A 27,406-nucleotide genomic window follows, 5' to 3' on the forward strand; every position below is an offset into this window, starting at 1 on the left:
CCGAGAACAGGCATTATTCAAACAGTAATCGTAATAGGATTAAATAAAGATCTAAGTCGAGAGGACTATCAAATACTTAGCACTATTTCATGGTAGCGTGAGATGTTGCTTGTTACCATGAGAAAGACTGACCTCAACCCAAGAGAATTCATCATCAAGGGGTGGCCTCTGGCCTTGATAAGAGTCTGATGAAAAAGGTTCAGCCCTGGTTCTGCCCCTAAGCAGCTGCTATTTGCAGGCGAATCGCCCTGCTGTGCTGACAGACAACAAACACCGAAGCTCTGGAGGAAATGTGAAGAAAACAGATACAGGTCTGCAAACTGGATGACGACCATAATGCCTATGTGGTTAAAACAGAATCCGCTCTCAAGGCTGAGAAAAACAAGTGAAGAAAAGCTACTCAAAGAATAAAAGAAACTTAACTGCTTGAAAAGTAAAGACAAGCTCAGGCCCTACACATGAGAGTGAGCATGTCAACGTGAGCCCAGGCAGGGCAGGAAGGGACTTTTGGTAAGTCAGTGAGACCCAAGAGCACCCATCAGGTTAGGGCCAGGGTTTTCACACTATGGAATTTCCCAGGTTGGCTGAGAGACATAGACCTGATGACTGAAACTCCCAGAACATTGCAGGAGAGGCTTTCTAAGGCAAGCAGGAACTACCCTCTCACTGCCTTTTTTTTTTTTTTTCCCTGAAGCTCTATCAGACACACCAAGTACTATCCCCCAAAAACCTTTGGTTGGAAAAATTATGAATTATGCCTTCCAAAACTAAATTGATTAAAACAAAAATCAAAGTGAAGAAAAATACAAAATAAAAAAAACTCTATTTACACAAAGCTTAATGTCTGCGTCCTAAACATTAGTTGCACCCCACCCCCAATCCCCAAAAACACGAACAGGCAGTCAGCTTTCTCTGGAAAAAAAAAAAACAACCCCATGTTATGAAATGTGGACCAGATAAAACACACAACCATAGCGGGGAAGGTTTGAGGTAGTGGAGCCCATGTACAGCCACGCGATGATGAGAGCCCACTTCTCACTTCCCCACCTGCTGCTCAGCGAGCCTCTTCTGGATCTCCTGATCATCGCAGACATCATAAACCACAGGCTTGGAAAGTTCACACTCGATCCGAGCTAACCAGGTGCGGAGGTTGCTCATGTTCTTGTCTAACTGCTGAATAAAAGCAAAGGTCTCCTTCAGCTTCTTCACCCTAAGCATATTTGCAGGGAAAAAAAGAGATGGAAAACAAAAGTGTAATGTTTAGTGGTGCAAAGAACATGCCCGCAGGAGTGCTTGCTGGAGGCTAGACAGAAATCATCATTGGTTGACTTTATAGCAAGGACAATGCTCATGTCCCCTGAGATGAGTTTTTACAGAAAATGAGACCCTTTACAAAATTACTGTTCTGGTTGATTTTCAAATGGACTAAAAGTTAATCTACCCATGTAAATGTGACAGCCTATCATTCCCAGGGTGGGATCCCCTGAGATGACACCCAGAACATCTGGGGCTCCAGAGGAGACACGAGATGCTATTTCTTTCTTTCAAGGTGAAGATAATGACATGTCACTTCCATCCAGTTTCTGTCTTGGGAGTCACCAGGATTGAAGCAGACAGGGACCTTCGCTGATGGGTAAAGACTGTATCCACCTGGTTCACTTGTTTTTCATGGGACCTTCAACTTGAGCCAGTACAGAGCTTGTGCCAGACCCCACTGTGTCCAGCCTGGGGGACAGGGGGTGCTCTCACATGGAACCAGCCCACTGTGGGGCTGCCGCCTCAGCCAAAAAGGGGGGAGGGGACCCAGAATATCCGCAAGGGCAGTTCCAGCTCCATGTACCTCACCAACCCACTGATGGGACATGGATACACACATGGTGTCAATAGCTTGGATTACTGGCACGTCAACAGGGACGTGGTACAAGGGCTGAGGGAAAGATTTCCACATAGATGTTGAAAGAAAATGTGAAAATACTCAAGCAGAGCGAGTGAGGGCTTGTTCTAGTGACCTGTGGCTCTTGAGTTAATGCCAGAGACTTCCAGTAACAGCTGCATGGAAAGTATCCACTGATCATCACTTCTGTTAGGAGGTATATGAGAACCACATCCCATGGCCCTGACCCTAACTCACCACCTGCCCTGCATGGCAGCTCTTCCTTGACTGCCTGGGAGTAGACTTCTGCCGCCCTCCTCACCCTCCTACCTGCCTTTGGTCTGTAGCCTTCGTATCCACCAAGTCTGATCCTTGCTCAAACCTTCCCCCATGGCCCTCGCCCTACCCTGATCCACCAGCTTGAACTCCGGACCTTCTCAGTTCCTTCACTCCACAAAGCAGCTCTCCTTCCCTTCTCCTGGAGCATCTGCCACTGCTCTCTAAAAGGAGCCCACGTGCTCATCCCCATCCATGTGCTCCCGAAGCCCCCAGCTCTCTGGCTATGTGTGTGTCATTGTGCCCATCATGTCACAGCCCTCACTGGCCAGGCTGCACAGGGCTGGCAAGTACTCCCCACACAGTCTAGTGGCAGGAGGTGCTGGTGGACATTTGTGACTGAATAAATACATAGGAGCTATTACGCTATTATTTAAGTAAACCACACAATTGTGTGTGTTTTATTTTTATGACTGTTATTTTTTGCATCCTACTATGGACCAGATCGACCTGGGGTGGACCTCTAGCTCCAGCTCTATTTCCAACTAGTTTTATGATTCAGGGAAACTCCTTCAACCTTAGTCCCTCATCTTAAAAGGCCTCTGAGGTCCCTTCAGCTTCAGAGAGGCAGTGGCATCTGGGTGACATTTGGCCAGAGGTGAGCAGACCCTGGTCAAAGTGCCACTGCACCATCTATAAGCTGTGAACCTGATGTCCAGTCTCCATGTTATCTGCAAATTATCCACCTTGTAGGCAACTGTAAGAGGGAAACAAGAGGATGCACATAAAACCTTTGGCATAGGGCAAGACTCAGTAAAATACTAGCTCTTACTGCTGCCGACTGGCATCACATGCTATAATAATACCTCATTTATGAAGCATTGGACCCACTAAGTCCTTTTACAAATATTTTATCCACAACAGAACCACAAGGTAAGCAAACCCAGAAGAAGGCCATGGAGTCTGGTGATGAAGAGCACTGACTCCATGGTCAGGGTCTGGGAATGAATTCTGGCTCTGCTTAATATAACCTGTAAAATGGCATCAAGAGCAGTGCCTTCCTTCACTAGGTGGCTGAGAGGGCAGAATGAGACATAGACTCATGAAAGCTTCTGGCACAGCACCTGACAGAGATAAATTCCCAGAAAACTGTGGTCGTGAAATTTTTAAAAAGGTCTATTTTCCAAATTACATTCTTACTGCAAATACCACAAGGAGAAATTTCCTTCGAAGCCACACAATGACTTATTAAAAAGGAAGTAACAGAATCCGGAGGCCAGGCTTGGATGTAGCTGTAACCTATATCCTTCCTCTGTTCCCCTGGCTTCTGAGGTACACCCCTCTCATCCCAATGTCCTGTCACCCTGACTGCCCAGAGAACAGAAGGAACCCTTCAGACAATGCTGGAGCCGGCTCCATGAGACAAAGTCTTCCATGCAGTTTGCAAGGGGCTGCCTTCCTGGGAGACTCTGGATGGAGAAGCCCTGCCCTAGAAGTTTCCCAAGGAGGGGAGAGGCTCGAGGGGCAGCTGCCTCTGCATAGCCTTCCTACTTCCTCATCCTTCCTCCTCTCTCTTCTCAGAGTGGCAGCCCCCACTGCTCCATCCAGCACCTGACCCTATTCTATCATAAGGATCCCAGCCAGCCCCTTTATTTTACAAGTAGAAGGCTAGAATGCAATGATTTAAATGAAGGGTGCTAACAAGTAATAAAATAACCTGGATGCAAAAATACTGAGATGACGTGATCCTGAATCCTGCTAATCCCAAGGAGTGAGGCATACAATAAGCAGAGCGGGGAGTATGGAGAAGGTACCCCAGGTCAGGGATGTCCAAAATGTGGTGCTTAAGACAAACCAGTGGAGTGCGACAATGAAAGATTAGACTTTCTATTGCTAACTCGTTCTTTAATTTTTTATTTAAAATTTTTTTTTATTTCCCCAATACATTATTTTTGCTTCTACTGTACCACAGGATGGCTATCCCATTCTTTTAAAATTTCAACATTGGATATGCTTTATAATTCACACACATTATTACCAAAATGAAACAACTACAGAACATGCTAACATCTATATGTGTTAAGCCTGTTGTACATTACCTGTAAGTGAGCAAACACATTTAACCCTCCCAACAGTAACATCCCCATTTGACAGACAAAGTAACTGAGGCAATGAGATTAAATAACTTACAACAGTCATACGGTCATTAAGCGGCAGAGAAAGGATTACAACCTGGGCCATCTGGCCAGAGCTGCTGTTTTAAGCACTTTTTCTTCTGGCATCTCCTATAAACCTGTACATGCTAATGTGCACATATTAGGGGTATGGGGTAGTTTCTATCACCTTCAGGGAACATGATCAGAAGTCTAGACTCACAGCTCCAGGACACACTGGGGTGTAGGAACCCAGCCTCCAAGGGCTGAGTTTTAGGGGCTCACTTTGCCCCTCCATTATTTCTTTTCAATAAACATTTAACCACTGGCTTTGTCTTGGGTCCTGTGCAGACCCTAAGGATTCAAAGGTAATGTCTTAGATCTAAATTTAAACATTCTAATACAATACTGGAGGTACTCAATAAATGTCTTCTGAATGAGTAAATGATGTTCACTCATACCTTTGAATTTGTCTTTTTCAGAAAAAAAAGGTGGTCACATTACATTTTAAAGGAAAAAGGTAAAGATGAGCGCAACTGTTAAGCCATCTTGCCACAGTTGGCTGCCACACTACGAGCCACACACGCTTTTTTTTTTTTTTCTTTGCCTTTTTGCCATTTCTTGGGCCGCTCCCGAAGCATATGGAGGTTCCCAGGCTGGGGTCGAATCGGAGCTGTAGCCGCTGGCCTACACCAGAGCCACAGCAACGAGGGTCTGAGCCGCATCTGTGACCTACACCACAGCTCACAGCAACGCCGGATCCCCAACCCACGGAGCAAAGCCAGGGATCGAACCTGGAACCTCATGATTCCTAGTCGGATTCATCAACCAATGAGCCACGATGGGAACTCCAACACACACGCTTCTAAACCTCAGTTCCACAGTGGGCAAACGTAGTTCCAAACAAGCACACCCATCACACAAACACTTAGGGCAAATTAAGGAGGGAAAGAAAAGAAGATCGCCAAGAAGCTATAAGACATTCATCCAGTCAGGACTAGCTTCTATGTCCCAACCTCTGGTGGAAGGTGAAATATCCCCAAATGCCCAGTGGAATAAACAGATGTTGTTTCTCAGATAATCACATTACCACTTACTCTGGGAACCAGCAGATTTACTGCTGTGTCTGTGTCGTTCAATTCTGCACAGACATTAATCTATCGAACCATCATCTTTCCCAGATCAGGAAGGACACGCCATTTGCCAACCCAGGAAACCGGCCTCCGAGGTAGGCCTTATTGATATTGCTCTTGGAAAATTTTAAATGCCGAGTTAATATCGAGAAACAAGGAAACACATTCAGAAGCCAGACTGTTGGCACAGGGAGACAAGCACAGCTCTGAATGACATCAACCAGCAAGGCAGCTTCAGAAACCCACCATCGCTGCCCTGGTCCAAGCTTTTTGCAGGTGCGCTTGATTCATGCTAACCACACAGGTATTTGAACAAACTGTATTTCTCTAGAAAAAATAAGCCTAATTCCTTGAGCTGAATGCTAGTTCGAGGGTTGCAGAAACAAAACATTTAGATGCAAAGTGTTTTTTTCACCTGTATGGACTACTGGAAGACCAGAATAAAACTAAAACATTAGTATATGATACGAAGCAAAAAAAGGATTCTGCCAAAGAGAATACAAATTAAAATTTATTTTGTGGGGAATGTGGGTAGAAATACAGAAAATAATCAAGGTGAATAAAAATTTTCCTTTATCTTTAGCTAGCAATGGGTCAGGATTTAATACCTATAAACCCTGCTCTCCTTCCAAAACAAAAATCAAGCCAGGTGATTATCACTGGATGTATAAAGCCCAAAGTCTTAAAATGTCCAAGGAAGGCTTTAAATATCAAATTTATGTATATGGAGTGGTTTACATTTCAGTCCTATTCTCTACATGCTCAAAGGCCTTTGGATCAGCATTAAGTTAAAAAATTCTTATGTCAATGTGGACAACATAACTTAAAAAAAAAGAAAAAAAAGGAAAACTAAGGTGGTCAAAGTATCTGAATTTGTAGTGAAAAGAGCAGATACTCAGACCAGTGGGTAGCTGTCAGTTGCTAAAGACACCGTGCAAATTCTGCACAACTGCATCTTTGAAAATGACTAAACATCTTACTACTAAGATAATCATTACTGGAATATCTTGAAGCCCTGATTTGAGGGCACCAACATTACAATACATCGTAGCTAATCGCCTCTTTGAAGCATTTATGCAACCAGAGGACTTCCATTTTCCACACAGCACACTCACTTCTCTGCCCTGCTTGTCAAAGGCTGGCTGCAGACACTGCGCGCCTGCTGACACGGGGAAAGAACCCTCCCCCATGGCTGAGCGCACACACTCCGAAGCCACCATCTCTACCGTCATTTCTATTGTAACCAACATGCGAGCGAGAGACAGAGAGACACACAGAGACAGCGGCCGCCCCTCCCGTATGCAGAGCTGATGACTGAAATGGCACTTACTGTTGATGAGAAAAAATCATTCCTTAGGTTGAGCGAAACCTCCAAGTTCCCGGCTGTACCTCCACCAGGCGGCCCCTCCCCCGCCTGGCGGCCTCTCCATTCACTGGTTCAGCATCTCCCATGAGCCGCCCTCCCGCAGGCTCCCATGGGCACGGCCCCGCTCACCACCCCAGAGCAACGCCAGCAGGCAAGGGGGAGAACTGCTTCTCCACGAACTGCAATTTTTAATCTCAGTTTTCTCCCTTCCAATAAACAAATATCTCCAGCTCTTGCCTCTCGCGCGCACACACACAGTCTTTGTTCTGACGCTACAGAATTGCAACGCTAGAGGAAATAAAGTCCCAGTGTTATCTTGGCTCTGGGTTATTTATGAAGTGCTATAAACCCAGGGAAGAAACATTTAGATTGGGGGCACGGAGAAGGGGATTTGTGTTCTCATCAAATTAAATGTCTCTGTTTCAGGTTTAAAAGCAACAGTGAAATCTGAAGCCCCCAGGTCCAAGAGGAATGGCTCCTCCTTTCCTCCTAAAAAAAAAAAAAAAATTTCCCCAGGACGTTTTCTGCCCTGTGTTTTTTAGTCCTGGGCTTCCTGGCTTTTAGGAAGGGCAGAGACTTCATTTACTCTATTCTTTTGCTTTTTTTTTTTTTTCAGGGGAAAAAAATTTCTATCTTGTAGTATAAATGGTATTCAAGACTTCGCAGAGAAAGAAATTTTGCAGTTTTTCTTGCTAGCTCCTCTTAGGGTTTCCCATAAGTGAGTATCTGTAAGTTTCTCTATTGCCCTATGCACAGTTAGTTCTCCACGTGATCCTGAGTGGCTCTGCTCAGTGAAACACCTTTGGTTTGTGTCCAAGACCCTTTTAGGCTCAGTCTCAGCACCATTTGGAGATTTGATAATGTGAATCATTTTTCATGGGTCCCTGAAGCCCAATATTTAGTCATTATTACATTACCACCTTGAAACATAGTAAGCACACTGTAGACCAGTGAAATTAGGAGTGCACATCTGGATAAAGTTCTCCTCAAATGCAGCATCTAATTTGTGTGCACATACTTGGCTGTCCCTGGTGACCCCAAAGGCTCAGTGCACTGGACCTGGCTGGTGTTGGGCGCCAGCCTGCTGACCCTGTGATGGCTGCTGTCTCCTGGGGATGCTCCCCTACCCTGGGGAAGGCACTTCTGCAGGCTTGGGAACAGCAGCCACCTGCTTCAGGGGCGGGACGATGGGGCTGAAGGGAAGGAAGAAGGAAACAGGGAGGCCGACTTTACATCTGACCCTCCCTGAGCTAAAATCCCTGAGTCCTTCCAGTCCCGCTGGAGCAGGCAACCTGCTAAGACCAGAGCAAGTCAACTTTCTGACTAGCAGCATTGTTTGGTCTTCCCAAATAACCTTGAGAAAATACAGTCAAAAGGAGAGCAATGAAAAAGGTATCAGTTTAAAAAGGCACCTATCTTCCTGCCCATTCTTCAAAGGGTGGAAAACCAATCTTAACACACAGTTGTCATGGTAGTAACTGCTGAGCTTAAGTGACAATATTTTAAGTACTATTACAAAGCAGGTGGTCTCTTTACGTTGGTAGGTAAAACATGAAAATTATGGTTAGTTTAAAAGTTTCTTTCATGGACTTGATCTTTCTGATAGGAGAGCCATCTGCTCTCAATAGGAAGGGACCATAGGCAGTATGTCTGCATGCAGCCTTCCTTCAAAACACCAGCCTAAGGATGCCAAGTCCACCAGTGATCAAAGAGAAATTAGGAGAAAGGAAACATCATTCATGACTTTTTTTTTTTTTTTTTTTTTTTTTTTTTTGCTTTTTATGGCCATACCTGTGGCATATGGAAGTTCCCAGGCCAGGGATCAAATCGGAGATACAGCTCCCAGCCTATACCACAGCCATAGCCAACACAGGATCCAAGCCATGTCTGCAACCTACACCACAGCTCATAGCAAAGCTGGATCCTTAACCCACAAGCGAGGCCATGGATCAAACCGAATCATCATGGATACTAGTCAGGTTCTTAACCAGCTGAGCCACAAGAGGAACTCCCTCATGACTTTTTTTAAGGGGAAAAAAAAAAAAAAAAGCCTCCATGTTCCTTTTCCCATAATGAATATTTAGAAAAGAAAAAAAATTAAAATCACTGATGATTGTAACACAGACAGAAACCAATATAAACACTCTGGGGTACATCTTTCTGCTCAGCTGTCTCATCTGTTTTAGGCACTGAAAGCTTTGACCAGACCATTCTCACAAGATGCTAGAAAGAGTCTTTAAAAAGAGGCCCCACCCCTACCCCTCACATTTCTGACGAGGCTCTGTCAACATGAACAACCAGACAGAGTCGATCACTGAGGACACAGGGCCCCTGCTTCACGGATGGGGCAGAGCAAAGACTTTGATCAATGACATGCAAAGGGGGTTCTGGGAAATGAGAGGAGATGGACTTTTAAGGAGTTCAACTACTGGGATTTTGAAATCAATGGTTCACAGGGTGAGATTATGTGTCAAGCTGAGGCTTTCTCTGGCATCTGTCCCATTGAAGGGTCCAGAGCTGTGGTCCATGCTGGCTGAAGCAAGGCAACAATGCATCCTTTGGTCCACTGCCCAACATCTTGTGTCTCAACTATTCTTATTTATAGGTAACTTAGCTTTCACCAAAACATGGGATCACATATATCAGTAGTTCTGAAAAATGACTTCTGTAATTTCACCATCTCTCCTGCATTCAGGGTTTGCTGGGTCACTTTTCAAAGATATTATCTTAGAAAATACGGGGAAGAGGGGGCGCCAACAGCTACAGTTTTAACAAAGTTAACTTTTCATTTCTTCTGTCAATAGGCATAGTAAGATATAATTAATATTTATCATCAAATCAGACTGGGTTCTAGAATAATCACTACAATATATAGCGTTTCAAATGGACCTTCTGTTGAAAAAATTAATAGCATGTTTTATAAAAGTTCAGATGTCACAAATGTAAGATGCTGCCCGAGAGGGATGCTAAAAGCTCCTTCCGCAGCTCTGATGCACAGCCAGGTCTGTGGGTTCTAACTCCCACATCGGGGCCTATGTGACCTTACATGAGGAAATCGGCATTAAGGCTGACTTAGGCACCCCAAGCCCCTTGATGATTTGGTTATTTCAGGAGACATGTCCTTTAGATTCTTTAAGAATTACACCGGAGCTGAGAACCACTTTAAAAGCAGAGGAAAAGCCATGGTTTGGGTCTGTGCCCCTCACCTCCCTTATTATAGAGCCATACTGCACAACACTGCACAACACTGAAGCCAGCACACCTGTGAGTGGACGGACCTACCATCATTCTGGTGCTTTTTCATCCAGGATCTTGCACATAGTTTACTGACAAGGTAACACACTCCCAGAGGTCACAGGACTTAGTCACTATAAGTGGCAAATCCACCGTGTCACCTCACCCTGCTGCTGACCCCAGTGTGGGCCCCAGACCAGCACCATTGGCAATACCTGGCACCTGTTAGAAATGCACATTCTGGAGTTCCCGTTATGGCGCATCAAAAACGAATCTGACTAGAAACCATGAGGTTGCGGGTTCAATCCCTGGCCTCATTCAGTGGGTTAAGGATCCAGCGTTGTAGTAAGCTGTGGTGTAGGTTGTAGATGCTGCTCTGATCCTGTGTTGCTGTGTCTGTGGTGTAGGCCAGCAGCTGTAGCTCTGATTAGACCCCTAACCTGGGAACCTCCATGTGCTGTGGGAGCAGCCCTAAAAAGCACACACACAAAAAAAAGAAGAAGAAATGCACACTCTTAGCCCCACCCAAACGTCCGGAATCAGAAGCTTGGGGTGGGGTGGGGGTGGGGGAGGGGGGTCCAGCCATCTAAGTTCTCAGAAGCTCCAGGGATTCTGATGCAGGTTCAAGTTTGAGAACCACTGCCCTGCTCTGGAGGGAATAGTTACAGCTCCATTGAGTTCTAGGTTTTAGAAAAATTCTGATAAACCACCTTTAAAAGTCTCACAGGAGCCAAGTGCTCTTCTGACGCATGATGCAGGGGGACAGAAAGACCCTGGCTCCATCCCACCCTGTGCACGACTGCCACTGCCCTTGGCTCAGTTACTTACCCTCTCTGAGCTACAGTGTCCTTCCCTGTAAAATGGAGAATTCTGACCTTGCAGAGTTGTATATATATGAGCCTGGCACTTAAAAAACCAAATACCACTCGTTTCTTCCCCTATCTTTCCCCCACCCCAGCTCCACATAATGGAGCCTCCTACTTGAAACAAGGAGTAAATTTAAGGTGCACTTAAGTAACCCAGTCCTCATGTCTTATCAGTTCTTTTGAAATTTACCTCTCTGTGTTGAAATAACAGGTCTTTTTCAATTTTTTTTTTCCTGTGGATTAGACCTGATTGAGGTCCTGGACTTCCAAACACCATTTCCAAATTTGAAGTTAAAGGCTTATAGTTAAAATCTTAAAGTCATGAAGCTGGGTACCTATATAGGGTCTCCCTCTAAATCTTACTTGTTTTTTACAAGAGATGCTGTCCCCCCCCCACACGTCAATGAAGCAGCAGAGCCCTGTGAACAGGGCAGATATGGTTAAATGGTGTCCAGAAGGCTCTGGTCATATGAGGCCATTCCTCATTTGACCAAAACCTCAACCAGGGCTGCAGGTTCTGGTCAACGTGGTTCAAATTCTGTAGCCTATTCTCTCCTGCTCTTCTGTTTTTTTTTTTTTTTTTTTTTTTTTTTTTTAATAGCACATGGAAGCTCATAAGCCAGGGACCAAACTCAAATCACAGCTGCAGCTTGCACCACAGCTGTGGCAATGCTGGGTCCTTAACCCTGCTGTGCTGAAAGGGAATTCCCCTCTCCTGCTTTTCTCATAATGATTCTATCAATGTCATAGACCAGACAAGGAGCTGATGCCACATGAAGCCAACATATGACAGGTCTTCTGCCTGAACCCAGATTCACCTACAGTATAAACTAAGAGTTCCCTCGACACTCAGCCATCTGTCTCAGTCTGGCCTCTGCTTTAAAGTAAAATAAGTTATTTCCTCTCTAGTTCCCAGTTTTAAAGAGATTAGGTTCTCAATATGTTCTTCCCATCTCAATGTAACAAACTGGAAAGGTCTAGGGGGGCAGGGAGGCAGCACAACTGTGGGCAAGTTATTTAATTCAGTGCCTCAGTTTCCCCATCTGTATAATGGGATAATGGCATCTACCTTTCAGAATTACCGTGGACATTAAATCAAATAACACATAAAAAACACATTGTTAAGAATACAACCGGCAGTCAACATGTTTGCTATGATTTCAACTCCTTATTTTGCCAACTGCTCCTTCCTTAAAGACCAGGGAAATTTCACTTGCTGTTTTGTTTTGTCTTTTTTTTTTTTCTTCCTTTTTCCCACCAAGGAATTGGCTGAAGACGGAGAGGAGGGAGGGAAGCAAACAGCTACTAAAACTCTGAAGTGACAGAATTCCCATTGTGGCTCAGTGGTTTACAAACCTAGTGACCTAGTATCCATGAGGATGTGAGTTTGATCCCTGGCCTCACTCAGTGGGTTAAGGATCCGGCGTTGCTGTGAGCTGTGGTGTAGGTCGCAGATGTGGCTTGGATCCTGCATTGCTGTAGCTGTGGTGTAGGCTGGCAGCTGCCGCTCCAATTCAACCCCTAACCAGGGAATTTCCATATGCTGCGTGTACAGTCCTAAAAAGAAAAAAAAAGAAAACAGGAGTTCCCGTCGTGGCGCAGTGGTTAACGAATCTGACTAGGAACCATGAGGTTGCGGGTTCGGTCCCTGCCCTTGCTCAGTGGGTTAACGATCCGGCGTTGCCGTCAGCTGTGGTGTAGGTTGCAGACGCGGCTCGGATCCCGTGTTGCTGTGGCTCCGGTGTAGGCCGGTGGCTACAGCTCCGATTCAACCCCTAGCCTGGGAACCTCCATATGCCGCAGGAGCGGCCCAAGAAATGGCAAAAAAAAAAAAAAAAAAAAAAAAAACAAAAAAAACCCTCTGAAGTGATATAACCAAAGCACAAGTGATTAAGAATGAATCATCACTCTAGGTCCTTTAGCAGAACTAAATCCTGCTCCAAGAACAGGTAGGATGTTCTTATTCACACCCTTTTTTAGTGTCAGGCACCCAAGATGACTTAGGAGAGAAAGACAATGAAGACAAAGACCAACAAGACATGGTTTACCCACAGGAATAGACTGTATTCTTATGTACTGGACAGTCACTCATTTCAACAAGTATTTGAAGCTCCATTCTAAGCATTGTGAATCTACACGACAGACACTGGTGTCATGGGTCTCACTATTACATGTAGCCGTGGGAATCCTCTTCCACTCAACAACTGAGCTACTTCATCTGAGTCTTTGCAGGGCAAGGCAATGATAATAAATAACCCTTCAGTAAGTGCTGGCTCCCTCATGCTGGCCTGTGTCACTTGTGAGTCACACGGCTTTCATGCCCACAGCCGCCTCTGATGAAAGCAGTGCCATTAGACACATTTTGTAGATTGAGAAACCAAGGCTCAGAAAGGTTAAATCACTACTCAAGTCTCCAATGGTAAGTGGTAAAGGCAACTGGCTCAAAATCTGTGCTCCTGATCCTTGCTTGCGTCACCACCATGGCTTACCATAGATTTATTTTTTCAACTGGCAGTAGAGAGAAGTTGAATTCAGCCCAGCTTATGCTGCCTGCCAAATCACTGAGTATTTTCTTCAACAGACTCTGCACTACTAAAAAACAGTGATTCATACTTTATTTTGAAAGCCAAACCTTTAGTTGAAATTTAAACTCTTCTAAGACTTAGCCCCAATCCACCTTTCTAGCTTCATCTCCTGTTCTTGAGCCATTTTCTCTTCCTTTCTTCCTTTCCTCCTTCCTTCCTTTTTTTTGGCTGTGCCCATAGCATGCAGTAGTTTCTGGGCTAGTGATCGAACCTGTGCCATAGCAGTGATAATGCCAGATCCTTAACCTGCTGAGCCACCAGGGAACTCCTCCTGAACAGTTTCCATACTGCTTTACCCTGTACCTTTCTGCTCACAACATACATTCCTCCCTCTCTGCCACTAGCAGCATCCCCACCCCTTATTCAGGACCATCTGGGAAGAGCATTCTCCTATTAGGCTCTCCCAATCCCTACCCCCACTCAGGGAAGAAGAGATCTGAGCTCTCAAACCACTTGGTTTTACAGCTGCTCACATGTCTGCTCCGTTAATGTAACTAACTCATCTTCTTTCCTGTCTATAATTCTCAAAGCACCGAGCCTGGTAACTTGCTGGCTCACTCAGGTTCACCTATGAGTGAGATAAAAGGCTGAATTATTAAGATCATTTTATTTTCAGTATTTCCAATTCTTTATTTACCTTATGGGTTTCTCCTGGAAAGTCCACATGATATGTGTTCAAAAATGAGAGCACCCTGTTATGCAAAAGATCGGTTTGGCCAGTGGAAATACAGCTGCATGAATAGCCTCAAAGCCAAGCAACTGTTCTTTCCCTGACAGGTTACAACTGAAAAACGCCTTGGTCAGGGTCTCTCTTTGGACAGAGAATTTGAAGACGGAAGACATTTGAAAGCTTTGAGTGGCACTGTCATCACTATTTCATTGGGAAATAAAACCACCCATCTTGTTTTCAACAAGCACTGGACAGCCTTGATTTATGATCATATAGCCTTAGTCCACATCTTGGGACCGGATGGCCACTGGGGACCCGGCACACCCAGCACACACTTGCGGAAGAGCCCTGCCTTGAATGTGGGGGCAAGGGAAAGGGGGGAGCAGTCAGGGACATTCGGAAGCAGCATCTAGAAATCGGGCCTTGGTCCTAACCTGCCTGCACCTGCCACACAAGCAGGAACAGGCAGTTGTGCTTTCATCCAGTGGACGTGCAAGTCCTAAGGCAGTGTTAGAATTGCTAAGCAAAGCTCCTCATGGACCAGCTTTCATTTAAACCTCATCTAATTCATGTGAAATTTCAAGCTAAAGAAAAAAATACTACAGTGAGCTAACCTAAAATGTAATATTCCTATATTGCTGAAATAAGAATTCAAAAAAAAAGGAATTTCCACTCATTTTTATCCAACATTGCCTTTATCTATAAATTGCTAAAACTGCTGAATTACCTTAGAGGAAGACACAGCTCCATTTCTAGATCTGTGAAGTAACCATGGTACCTGGGGAAGTAGGGATCCTTTTCCTGGCCATTTCTTACCTTGATCCAATGACATCAAAAAGATGTTGCCAACGGTCATTAATTTTGATGAGCTTGTCATCGATCTCAGCCGCTCTGGTCTTGTTGCTGGCCTTGATCAACCGGTCACCCAGTTGTTTTAATTGTAACTTGTTTTCACTGAACAAATTAATTTCTTCCATGCAGTCCTGGCACAGGCACCGAAACACAAAGCCTGAATCATTATCAAAAATTCACTTCTTTGCCAGCTATAAACACACAGTTGTGCCTGGTGACATTTTTTAAAAACCAAAAATACTTCTCATCCCTGTGAATGCAGCTCTTCAATGAGTAGCTAAAATGTCAAATGAGGCCCACTCAGTGCATGCAGTGTATATAAGGCAGGAGTCATTTTCTTTCTTTCTTTTTTTTTTTTTTTGGCTGTGCCCATGGCATGCAGAAGTTCCCAAGCTAGGGATTGAACCCTTGCCACAGCAGTGACAACACTGGATCCTTAACCATTAGGCCACCAGTGAAAGGCAGTAGTTACTTTCTTAATTCAAAAGCCCTGGTTCTGGTTTCCCTTCATAGATTTCTTCTAACTTAACCTACTTGGGATCTGAGGACTACTGAGTATAACTCAATTAGCCTAATCTACCGGCAAGTGTTTTCCTGAGGTTTAGCTGAGTGGCATTCTGGGTGACAGCAGCAAGAAGCCTCTTTCTTCCTTTCTCTGTGGGAATTAGGGATCCTTTCACTCTGAGCCCCACTGCCATGGCTCCTTCTCATTTGGCCTGGGGAGCCCCTTCAAAATACAACTAGAGCAGCCATAACTCACTTGAGGTGTGAACTGAAGCTTGAAGAGACGTAAACACATTTCCTAACCAAGAGCAAGCAGCTGCCCTCGATACTTAGCATCACGCCCACTCAGAGTGGTCCCGAGTTTCCCATCTCAGTGGAGGTGGACCTACAACACTGAGAGCTCTGAGCAAAGTGAGAAGGGCAGAGAATAATACTGTGGTCATTAAAACCTCTGCAGGCACCACTTACCTTCTGGAGCTTTTCAATCATTTCTTCAATACTAATGTCTGCTGTCTGGAGAACTTTGTTTTCCATCTGCACCAACCATGCACATAACTCTTTATTTTTTTCATTGAACACAATCCATGAATTGAGTCTGTCTTCGATCTCTTGCTTGCGTATAGCCACCTGGAATGAAAATGCATTTGGCAGCTGAGTACCGGCCAGAAGTGAAGGGTTTCTCTTCCCCTCCCACCATCAAAAGGACTGTGAATTTCATGCACTTTAATCAGTGGTCCTATAGACAAATTATTATGTTTCTACCTTCTACCTAAGGTTTAACTTCAACAGAAGTTTCTTAACACCTTTGATAAATGCCATACAAAGTAACAGCAACAAAAGATTGTACCTGAAGTATAACTGACCAAAAGGATTCAGTTTTATCTAATACATATCTATTACTATCAAGTTATATTCAAAATTAGAAACAGGAAAGGTTAGATGAATGCATTAAGAATCACCCAAATTTCTTCTGGTTGTTATTCTTTTTTTTTTTTTTTTTGCTTTTCAGGGCCGCTGGAAATTTCCAGGCTAGGGGTCGAATCGGAGCTACAGCTGCCAGCCTACGCCACAGCTCACAGCAAAGCCTGATCCTTAACCCACTGAGCAAGGCCAGGGATCGAATCTACATCCTCGTGGAACCTAGTAGGGTTCATTAACCACTGAGCTAGGAAGGGAACTCTTTCAATATACATTATTATTTATATTATTAATATTATTATTATATATAAGATAAATGTATATTCTTTCAATATACATTTATTTACTGGTCACCACATGCTAATTTATAACTTTATGACCAAAACTGTTTCTTTTTAAAAAAATAGTCCAAGTCCTTATGCCTACTTAAGGCCAATATCCTGCCTGTTTAAAATTTAAAAACTATATTCTAGATCACAATATAAATCTAACATTTGTAATGCAAATGGACCACAAAAATTAGTCATTTAAATGTTTTCGTGATGTATATCAAAAACAAAGCAAAATAAAAAGCAATGCATATCATTCATTTAATCCACCTCCCCAGTGTGTACTATGGCTATGAATGGAAACCATGGAAATGGAATCAATACTGGTCTGTGTGAGCAGGCTGACCCCCAAATACCTAATGCTCCGTTTTGTAAAACAACCCCACCTAAGCTGACATCAGCAAAGGGTCTTCTTCCTCCCAGGGTTCAAAATCGTTACCTCAATAAATATAAATTTAAAGAATGCAAATAAGCCTCTCCAAATGTATGAAAGTACTTCTAGGTCATAGAAATCTTTAGACTCTTAGAGATAAAAAGGGTAGCTAAGAGTTCTTTCAGTTAAACTTTAACACCCCCCCTTCCAAATGGGGGAACCAAGGTTGAACCCCTAGAGGTTTTTCTGCTCTGTTCAAAAATATATCTAATGCTTGTACATTCACCCAGCCAAATGTGCTAAGAGGTCTCAAAAAACTACAGGTAAAAAAAAAGTTCTGTGCTTCTTTTCTCAGAGCACCTAGTTATCTATCGCAGCTTAAAAATCCGAACATTTTCCACAGTGTCATTCTGATTGGTTTCATAATGGCAACAATTAGCAACATCTAGGCCCTCTTCCATGCCTCTTCTTTTCACGATACTTTTCAAATATTCTAAATATTTTCTTTTTTCTCTTTTTTTTTTTGTCTTTTTAGGGCCAAACCTTTGGCATATGCGGGTTCCCAGGCTAGGGGTCTAATTGGAGCTGTAGCCACCAGCCTACACCACGGCCACAGCAATGCCAGATCAGAGCCACATCCATGACCTACACCACAGCTCACAGCAACACTGGATCCTTAACCCACTTATCAAGGCCAGGGATCAAACCTGTGTCCTCATGGATACTAGTCAGATTTGTTTCCGCTGAGCCACAAGGGGAACTCCAATATTTTTCTTTCTAAAAAATTTGAATAAAAATCCTAAAAAGACATTTAAAATTAGGGCTATGTTGTGAACATTAAATAATAAAATAACGAATAACCTCTTTATTTTATTAAAATCCATTCAAAAGTGTCTGAATTTCAACTTTTAATTTCAGCCCTTCTTAATTAACAAAAATGAGATCAAAGACTTTATTTTTATTTTTCTTAGAATTAAATGTTCTTAAAACAAAGACTTATTTGAACCCTTTAATTCCATCCTGATCCTTCACATACACTGAATAATGCCCTAACCACAATCCAATTCTTAATCAGCAGAAGTGATCCGCTGAGATCTGAAGTGTAGCAGCTGATCATTTCTTTCGGAGAGTTTTAAAAACCAGTTCCTTGAAATAAACATTGGATTGCATGTGAATGCAGAGTTCTCAAATAAAATGCCCCCAAGCCTGGCACTAAATAAATGTACGCCTGCTGTTTGTTGTACTGGAACAGATACCAACAGGGGACTGCTCTAAGGCCAGACAGGACCTCTTTGCAGAAGTCCTGATTCTTGTCATCTGTATAAAACAAAGAGCTGAGGGCACACAGCGGCTCAAGACTGCAATCTTCCCCTCCCCCCAACTTAAGATGATTTATTTAAAAAAAAAGCTCATTAAAAGTGTGCAAAGTTCTAGCATTGAGTGTTAGAGAAACAAAAGGTCAAATCTTTTAAATCAAGTGGCCGGCCTGAGCTCCAACTGAAAAGGGCCTCTGGTTCAATGAAATTAAGCTCCTTTCTACTTTGTCTGGCCTTCGGAGACATTTCCGTAAACTCCAGAACAGCCGTGCCCTGCAGTTAACTGACTTACTCTCAAGCAGAGGTCCTCCCATTGTCTGTGCAAATGCTCTATTTGCTCCTTCAGAACCATCACGTCCTCCACAAGAAGGTGCTGGGTCAGATCCGTCTTCATAACATGAAGTTCTTTCAAGTTCTGAGCCCAGTTAGCCAAAGACTTCTCCAGTTCCTGCATTTAAACACAGGAAAGAAAGGAGGAAAGAAGAAAAAAGAGAAACCCTTCAACTCAAGCTGCTGTTGTTTCCAAACCTGTAGGCTAAGCCTTTGATTGGACTCTGGGGGAGGGGAGGCCACGCAAGGGGGCGGGACCTACTGAATGAGAAACAGCCCAGGGCCAGTGTCTGCAGCTGCAGTTGGCCAAGTCCTCAGCACCTCTTCTCTCAAAGGAAAACTTCTTTTCCACCTTTATTTTCACTTCCTCAGGTATTTCAGACTTTTACATAATTAATTCTATTTTAAAGTCAATTAGGTCTTTATCTTTTTTTAGAGAAAAGTATTTGGTGGGGGGGGGGCTCTAGCAACAATCTCTCTCTCTCTCTCTCACACACACACACATTTTTAAACCTGAAACTGTTACAGAAATGTTGTATAAAATGTGATTGTTCGTTTTTAAAACCACCTTAAGAAATGCACTGTTGCTATGTGGCATATAACAACAGCTTGTAACATCATATAACAACAGATTCTGTCCAAAGAGAATGATTTTGGTTAACTTTCAAGAAGAATGAATATAATCAAAGAAAAAATAAATTGTTCCCTAATAACTGCCAGGGATGGGTTAGCAGAAAATTTCCGCTGGCCCTGGAAACATTTATTTTTTAAAATGAGGTATTTGTCAAATTAAAATGCTTTGAATTCTAGGACTTAATCAAGATAATTACCTTCACAACAGAGAAGGTAAAATGTGACAGCCCAAACACTCAAGACCTCCACGTTTTTACTGTGCTTCCAATTCCTTGCATTTTAGCACGTGTTAAGGGTCTCTATTCATATCTGTCTATTGAAATCTGAGAAGAGAAATCTATCGCATTTAGATCAAAAATCAGTCTGAGGGGTGCCAGCAACAAAAATGTGTTAATTCTGACAGATTTTCAGAGTTCTAAAAGCTACCACTGGCATGATTTCCTAACTTGCCAATGAGGATTTACATCACATTTAATAAAATGGCCTGGAGAATTCTTTTTTTTTTTTTTTTTTGTATTTTTGCTATTTCTTTGGGCTACTCCCGAGACATATGGAGGTTCCCAGGCTAGGGGTCTAATCGGAGCTGAAGCTGCTGGCCTACACCAGGACCACAGCAACACTGGATCCGAGCCTCGTCTGCAACCTACACCACAGCTCACGGCAACGCCGGATCGTTAACCCACTGAGCAAGGGCAGGGACTGAACCCGCAACTTCATGGTTCCTAGTCAGATTCGTTAACCACTGCGCCACGGTGGGAACGCCCCTACATTTAATAAAATGGCCTGGAGAATTCTTTTTAAAAGTTGCATGGAGATTAAGAAATAACACCTTTATCAGAGGAGAAACCATCATTTAAAACCTTTCCTACTTTTAGCTTCAGGATGCTAGTAAAGTGAACGAGGGCAGATTCTACAGTGGGACATTTCTACCAGCTACATTATGTCAAGGGCCAAGTCCCAAGCAGAGGTTTCCCATGCACTGACTCTAGGCTAGAGCCCAGAAGATCTCTGACTTTATCCAGCCTTTCCTGCTCAGAGGGGCCTTAGTCAGATGCCTGCACAGTAGGGAGGTGTGTAAGTTATCCACCACCTCCACCACTGGATTTAAGTCATTTGGGTTTGGATACCCAGTTTCCTGCCACAGTTGGAAGGATAATTAACAGGTGTAGAACTCTGGAGTAAGGACAATTCACGACTCTTAATAAATAGTGCAAAATCATATCTGCAAAGGAATGACTATCTTTTTCCATATACTGTTTGGTGTTATGTTTTACATATTTGGGGGGCAAGTTTAATGTGTGTAATGATTCCTAGTTACTACTTAAATGTGTATTTCTTGAATTACTAGCCGGAAATGGTACCCAGTCCTTCACTCAGATGCTTCCCCAGATACATTTTGTTAAACGCTACAGACACTTTCAGATCTCTAACACAGATAATACCTCTGAGTCATGATGAAGTTGGGACCCCCCCCTTTTTTTAGGGCTGCACCCATGGCATATGGAGGTTCCCAGGCTACGGGTCAAATCAGAGCTACAGCTGCCAGCTTACAATGGTGATTGTGTTCATAGACCTCCAAAAGAATAGATAAACAAATGATCAGAATTAACAAGAGTTTACCAAGATATTGAATATAACACACTAAAATGAGGCGCATTTCAGAGGTCCTGCTGTGGCTCAACAGAAACAAACTCGACTAGTATTCATGAGGATGCGGGTTTGATCCCTGGCTTCACTCAGGGGATTAAGGATCTGGTGTTGCTGTGGCTGTGGAGTAGGCCAGCAGCTGCAGCCCTGACTGGAACCCCAGCCAGGACACTTTCATATGCTGCAGGTGAAGCCCTAAAAAGAAAAAAAAAAATCAGTTGCATTTCTAGGCACAAGTGATAAACAGAATATATAATTAGAAAAAAGCAATAGCTTCAAAAATAATACACCAAGAAAGAAACCTAACAAAAGATGTACAATACTACATAAAAAAAGTTATAAAACACTAGACATGACTAAAAGGAGAAATAACACCAAATTCAGAAACTCAATGTCAAAAAGATGTTAAAATTTCCCAAAATTATCCTATAAATTCAATACAGTTCCATGAAAGCTTTTATCAGGATTTCTTGTAGTTTGACAAACTGCTTCTAAAGTTGCACTAAGAACAAAGGGAACCAAGGGTATCCACACTCTTGTGGGAGGTTGAGGGGTTGAGCTCTTCATATCACACCTGAAATGAAGAGCTGCTCTCATGAAACACAGTACTCAAGATAACTGGGTATAAATGCTGAGAGAGCAGACCAGTGGAACAGAGTAGAGAACCAAGAAATGAATCATGCGTATATGGTAACCTGACATTGAACACCAGATATATCAATAAACAAGCACCAGGATACCAGTCACTCATATGAAAAAAAAAAAAAAAAAAAAGTCAACTCAATCTCAAATCGTATGCAAAAATCAGTTCTTCACCAGATAAATATGTAAAAAGTAAGATCTGAAAACGTTCAAAAGGAAACAGAGGAGGATATTTTTATGACAAGAATAGCATAACGGTACTGCTTACACAAAGTTTAAAAACACAAGTAATACATGTGCATTTCACTGAGATCCTCATACATGTCCTGAAATGATAAAGACATGCATAAGAATGATAAAACACCAAGTTCGAGGCTGTGGCTACCTCTTGGGAAGGGAGTACACTGGAGATCACACAGGACATTTGAACTCTATATGTAATGTCTTATTTTGGTGTGACGGTTTTGTGGCAGTTTGTCACATTATCTGTTCTGTTAGAATTTTTTTTGCATGTTAGAAGTTTTACAATGAAGAAAAAAAAGTTCAGGAAGGAAGACACTCATTTCCAGCACATCTTATAACATGAGACTACTCAATTCTTCCTAATTTTTTTCCAATTTGATCCCTGAAACCACTGAAACAAATTTTTAAAAACCATATTCCATTAGACTATGGTGTCTCTCAAACATCAAAACTGCAGATAGAGGAGAGATGTAGGGAGTTTCTGACCTGGGATTTTACTGGTCCAAATTCCTATCCAGAAATTGGCCTCATCTTCTGCAAAGTCCTAACATATCCAAGAATTTTTGCTAGTGTCATATCAACTAGTCAGAATACAGTTTTGAAGGCATCATAAAAATGTTATATATGAGCAAAAACACCAACCTATTGACTTCTAAAAAATGAATTCATCAGTCATGCTTTGCTCTCATTGAAAAGACAAGGCCATCTGAGAAGGGAACAGCTTTCACTATAATATCAGAGGCCACATCTTATACTACAGAGAAGAAACAGAAAGAGGACCTGAAGGGAAAACCCTCCAAACCCCAAGAATTTCTGCAAAATCTTTCTCATCTTCACACATGGATCTCAAAAAGCATTGATTTTAATTGCGTTAGAGATAAGATGTTGTATTAGAGAGAAAGAATAAAAAATCTTTCCCAACTGAACATGAAAACTTAGTTTCACCCAGACATTGAAAGGCAAACACTTCAACTTCTCAAAAAATAGCCAAGTGATTATCTTGAACACTACTTCAGATTTCAATACCTTAATCAGCAATTTTTCTCGATGGAGGTCCTCATGAAGTTCTGGAAGAGGATCTTTACTTTGTGCCTTTAAAACTTGCAGCCTGTTTTTCAACTCCTTGATTTTCTTTTCATATTGGTCCCAGGTCTATTTGAAAACAGTATTAAAATTGGTAAATACTTTGCTCTTTAAGAATGAAGTGCAGGAATAGGGTAACTAATTTAATCCATGTATTTGCTCTATGAAATGTGTTTTTGTAAATCACAGAGAAACCCAATTCCTTGTCTTGAGCAGACTACAATCTACAAAAGCAGATGGGGAGGGAGTGGGATAGGGGGATAGTAGGATAGTTTGGGGCTGGGAGATGCAAACTATTACATTTAGAATGGATAAGCAATGGGGTCCTGCTGTATAGCACAAGGAATCATACCCAATCTCCTGGGACAGACCACAATGGAAAAGAACATTAAAAAAGGAATGTATATACATGCAGAACTGAGTCATTTTTCTGTACAGCAGAAATTGGCACAATACTGTAAGTCAACTATACTTTAATTAAAAAAAAAAACATGAAAGAGCAGGTAGGACCAGAATGGTTCACCCTTGCTCTGCAGCTTTACGTGTGGCTCATCTCAATCACTGGGTTGCCTTTTGCTTCGAAATGTTTCTTCTTCCCTCCCCACATCTCTGATCAAGCTAAAGTATTTTTATTTTAATTTTGGAAAAGTTCACATTTAAAAGGCTACTATATGGATTAACTTTTAGCATTTACAGTCCTGGGCATATGCTCTAATAGCACTGAAAAGCAAAAGCACTCAACCACTTTTCTTGTCTTCATTGCTAATGTCATCCTTCTGCTCTCTCTTCCCCCCTCTAGAAATAGCCTGGCTTTCGTGACCCTTTCACAGGCAAGCTGCACTCTCCATTCCTCACCATAGCTTGACTACAGCTTTTCTGCACATTATAGTTTACAAAGCATTTTCAATTTAATTATCTCATTGGAATGATGATAAGCTTTGGAGATAGATGGGGACAAATTTTATTATCACATTTAAAATGGGAAAACTGTGGCTCAGAGAAAACTGAACGGTCCAAGGACATGCAGTTAGAAGTAGCTTAATCAAGCTAAGCTAAGGCTGCATTTCCCCCTGTGCATGCCATTCTTTCATACCAGCTCTTTCCTTTCAACCTTACGTTACTGATCAAAGAGTTGCCCATATTTTCAAGTACTGGGGGTTTATGATTCATTAGGATAAACTTCTATTCCTGAAATTACTAAAATTACTACTAAAAATAGACAAACACAGTCTATTCCTATTCCTCAGTACAATGGATACTTAAATATCTTTGGGTTGGTCCAATTCTACGGTTAACACATCACTTAAGGAGAGGCCACATACCTAGTAGCCTCACCTCTCTGGAACATAACAAAGAAGAAAGTGAAGAGAGAAACGAAACAAAACTATAAGCCCTTCTTTCTTCCACCAAACATATACTTGCATTTACCACTATGCTGTACAAACATGGCAGGCGCTTAACACAACAAATGTTTGCAAGTTAATGCATTCCACATAGTCTGTATACCAAATAAAATTCAGATACTATATTCTTAGGAGAGATGTCCAGGCCCTACCCCAGCAGATATTTGTTCTTTACCCAGAAAAACATCTCTAACAATCTTGCTTATCTGGTTTTAGAATACACACAGGAGATTAAAGAGTAAGCTGTAAGGAGTAAGTATTCTCAGAGAAACAAAGTCTAAAAATATATGGCTTAGGAGTTCCCATTGTGGCTCAGTTGGTTAAGAACATGACTAGGATCCATGAGGATGAAGGTTCGATCCCTGGCCTCGATCAGTGGGTTAAGGATCCAGCATTGCCATGAGCTGTGGTGTAGGTGGCAGGTGCGGCTCCTCGGATCCAGCATTGCTGTGGCTATGGCATGGGGCAGTGGCTATAGCTCTGATTGGACCCCTAGCCTGGGAATTTCCATATGACACGGGTGTGGCCCTAAAAAGGGAAAAGAAAAGAAAAGAAAAGAAAAGAAAAGAAAAGAAAAGAAAAGAAAAGAAAAGAAATACACGCCTAACTTTAACTAGAAAGAAAAACCATAAAAACCACATAGGAACTCAAAAAGCAGAGTAGTCTAAGGGCTAGGTTCAGAGCAGATTAAAGTCCTCGAGAAAACCTTGGAATATTTTAACAATAAAATATTAATGATTTTCCTGATAATCACTTGAAATAAAACATTTCGGTTCTTAAAGGTATCATCATAAATTATCTAAAAAATTCACTTACATGGAAAAGTGCATCCTCTAATGAGAGCAGAAAGAGGAAGTATCACCTTGTTTACTTTCATACGCCATATACCCAAAGATAGACATATGTGCAATGTTAGCTTTGGGTAGTGAATTTCTATTGAATGTGAATTAGTTCCCTGTTTCATAAAGGTAAATATAAAAGAATACTTCATGTATTTCAATATTAACACTAAACTTTTCCAATGTTATATTATTATGTTCCATTAAGAAATTGCCATGATTCGTGAATTAGTCCCTTAGAACTCAAGGTCCCTCAGAAAATCCACAATATTATGATATCTGAGAATCATTCTACCTTGTATGTAAGTCAGTCATATCATCATGCTGTACACTTTAAATGTATACAGAGCTATGTCAATTATGTCACAATAAAATGAAGAATAAAATAAAATATTTCCCATCTTCACATAGCAAACAAAAATTCTAGATACTGCATTTGAATAACACGAATGGAAGAGTCTATGGTGAATTTACCTCTGCCATGCTCTGGAACTGTTTAATCACCTCTCCTAGCTGGAGTTCTGTGTCCTTCCAGGTGAGTTGAAGTTGACCGAGTCTCTTGTCAATTGACTCTTTAGTTTCCAGATTAGTTGTGTTCAGTAGCTTTTCCCCAGCTTCCAAGGTTAATGCATAGGTAATCTGCCATCTCTGGTAATGAATTTCTTTATTCTTTAAAAAAAAGGGGAGGATTTGTTGAAGACTCTGATATGATCAAAATGCGACTCTTAGCATGTGTTCGTGTATATTCCTTCAGAGCTTGACTTAAATGTTAAACTAAGTATAAATTAGACAAATCTGGTTAGAAAACACACACACACACAAATGCACAGACTCAGTCATTCACATCAAAGGCTAATGTTTTGATTGAGTAGGAAGAACACTACCAATTGATGTGCTCTTAAAATACTCTCCAAGGTTTGATAAGAGATAAGATTTTCAGTATAACAATTAGAAGTAAAGAGAATTAAAAATATACTTCATAGACCAAAAGCCTACAAGATAAATGACTATCACAGTATTAAGAAAGTGACTGGAGTATTCAATATATTAACAGCAAATACCTATTACTGTCATGGTATAAAGGGTCAGCTTACTCCTTATTCACAAGAGAAGAATATATACATTACGCTAAACAAATTTAAAAGGAGAGAATAAAAAAGATAAAATACAAAAATAGACCTTAAGCACATAAATATTTACATCAGCGTACTGAAGAGGAAGCTTTAAAAAATTCCATTTGGATATCAGGTAGGTTTTTCTTTAAAGGGGACTGGAACTAAGTATTCATATACAAAAATGAAGTGAAAATTTTTTGATTTCTATTTCCAAAAGCATTTTGTTTCCGGACCAAAAAAAACTCAATAGCTTTTGTCTGTTCTAAATATGATTTCCTTCATTTTCAAATTTCTGAAGGTAGACATAATATAGGCATTTTCGAAAACAGAAGTTGATATGGTAAAAAAAAAAATCAACAAAGACACAAAGATACTTACAAAGATATTTCTGAGACTACTTAGGAGGAAAGCAGTACTCTCAGGGGCAGACATATCAGAAAAGCTGCATCTCAGAGAACATACTGCCGCTGCACACTTGTCCTATTGCGAAGTATTGCTCGACACAGCCACCAGGCTAGCCATCTATTAGCCATTGCAAAGTTAATGCATCAGTAGGCCTGACTTGGCCAGCAGCATGCTATTCACAAAGATGCTCAACCCCAAAACCTAGAGTCATCTGGATTTAGATTTTTTTTATTTACCTGCTACATAAGCAGGTCTTATAAATTCTACCTACAAACATATCTTTTTTATATCTTCACTGTGATCATTCTTATCTTATCCATCTTAACAGTGGCCCATGACCACTGAGATAGACTAATTAATTATGGCAGACTGTGTTTTTTACAAAATGGCCACAAGAATATTACCAGCCCTCGGAGTTTCCGTTGTGGCTAGGTGGGTTAAGAACACAACAAAGTGTCCATGAGGATGCAGGTTTGATCTCTGGCCTCAGTCATTGGGTTAAGGATCTGGCATTGCTGTGGCTCTGATCCTGCATTACTGTGGCTGTGGCATACACCTCAGCTGCAGCTATGATTCGACCCCTAGCTCAGGAACTTCCATATGCCATGGGTGCGGCCC

At 42.0% G+C, this 27,406-nt stretch overlaps 1 protein-coding gene across 12 annotated transcripts in view; it reads right to left on the bottom strand.

The window, feature by feature from the left end:
- The window catches only part of SYNE2 (spectrin repeat containing nuclear envelope protein 2), a 442,988-nt gene that overhangs the window by 25,833 nt on the left and 389,749 nt on the right, over positions 1–27,406 (bottom strand). For 10 of the 12 annotated variants that reach the window (XM_021074201.1, XM_021074160.1, XM_005660039.3 and 7 more), the window contains 6 exons: positions 25,743–25,937; positions 22,970–23,095; positions 18,741–18,896; positions 15,981–16,139; positions 14,973–15,139; positions 1,048–1,210 (listed from right to left, as the gene is read on the bottom strand). In XM_021074201.1, coding sequence (XP_020929860.1) covers positions 1,048–1,210; positions 14,973–15,139; positions 15,981–16,139; positions 18,741–18,896; positions 22,970–23,095; positions 25,743–25,937 — 966 coding nt within the window. Of the gene's footprint in view, positions 1–1,047; positions 1,211–6,765; positions 12,290–14,972; positions 15,140–15,980; positions 16,140–18,740; positions 18,897–19,940; positions 20,985–22,969; positions 23,096–25,742; positions 25,938–27,406 lie in introns of those variants that run through there. The other 2 variants (XM_021074185.1, XM_013993486.2) reach the window with 2 other exon arrangements.

The sequence above is a fragment of the Sus scrofa genome, chromosome 1 (assembly GCF_000003025.6).
Source record: "Sus scrofa isolate TJ Tabasco breed Duroc chromosome 1, Sscrofa11.1, whole genome shotgun sequence".
Classification (NCBI taxonomy): Eukaryota; Metazoa; Chordata; class Mammalia; order Artiodactyla; family Suidae; genus Sus; species Sus scrofa.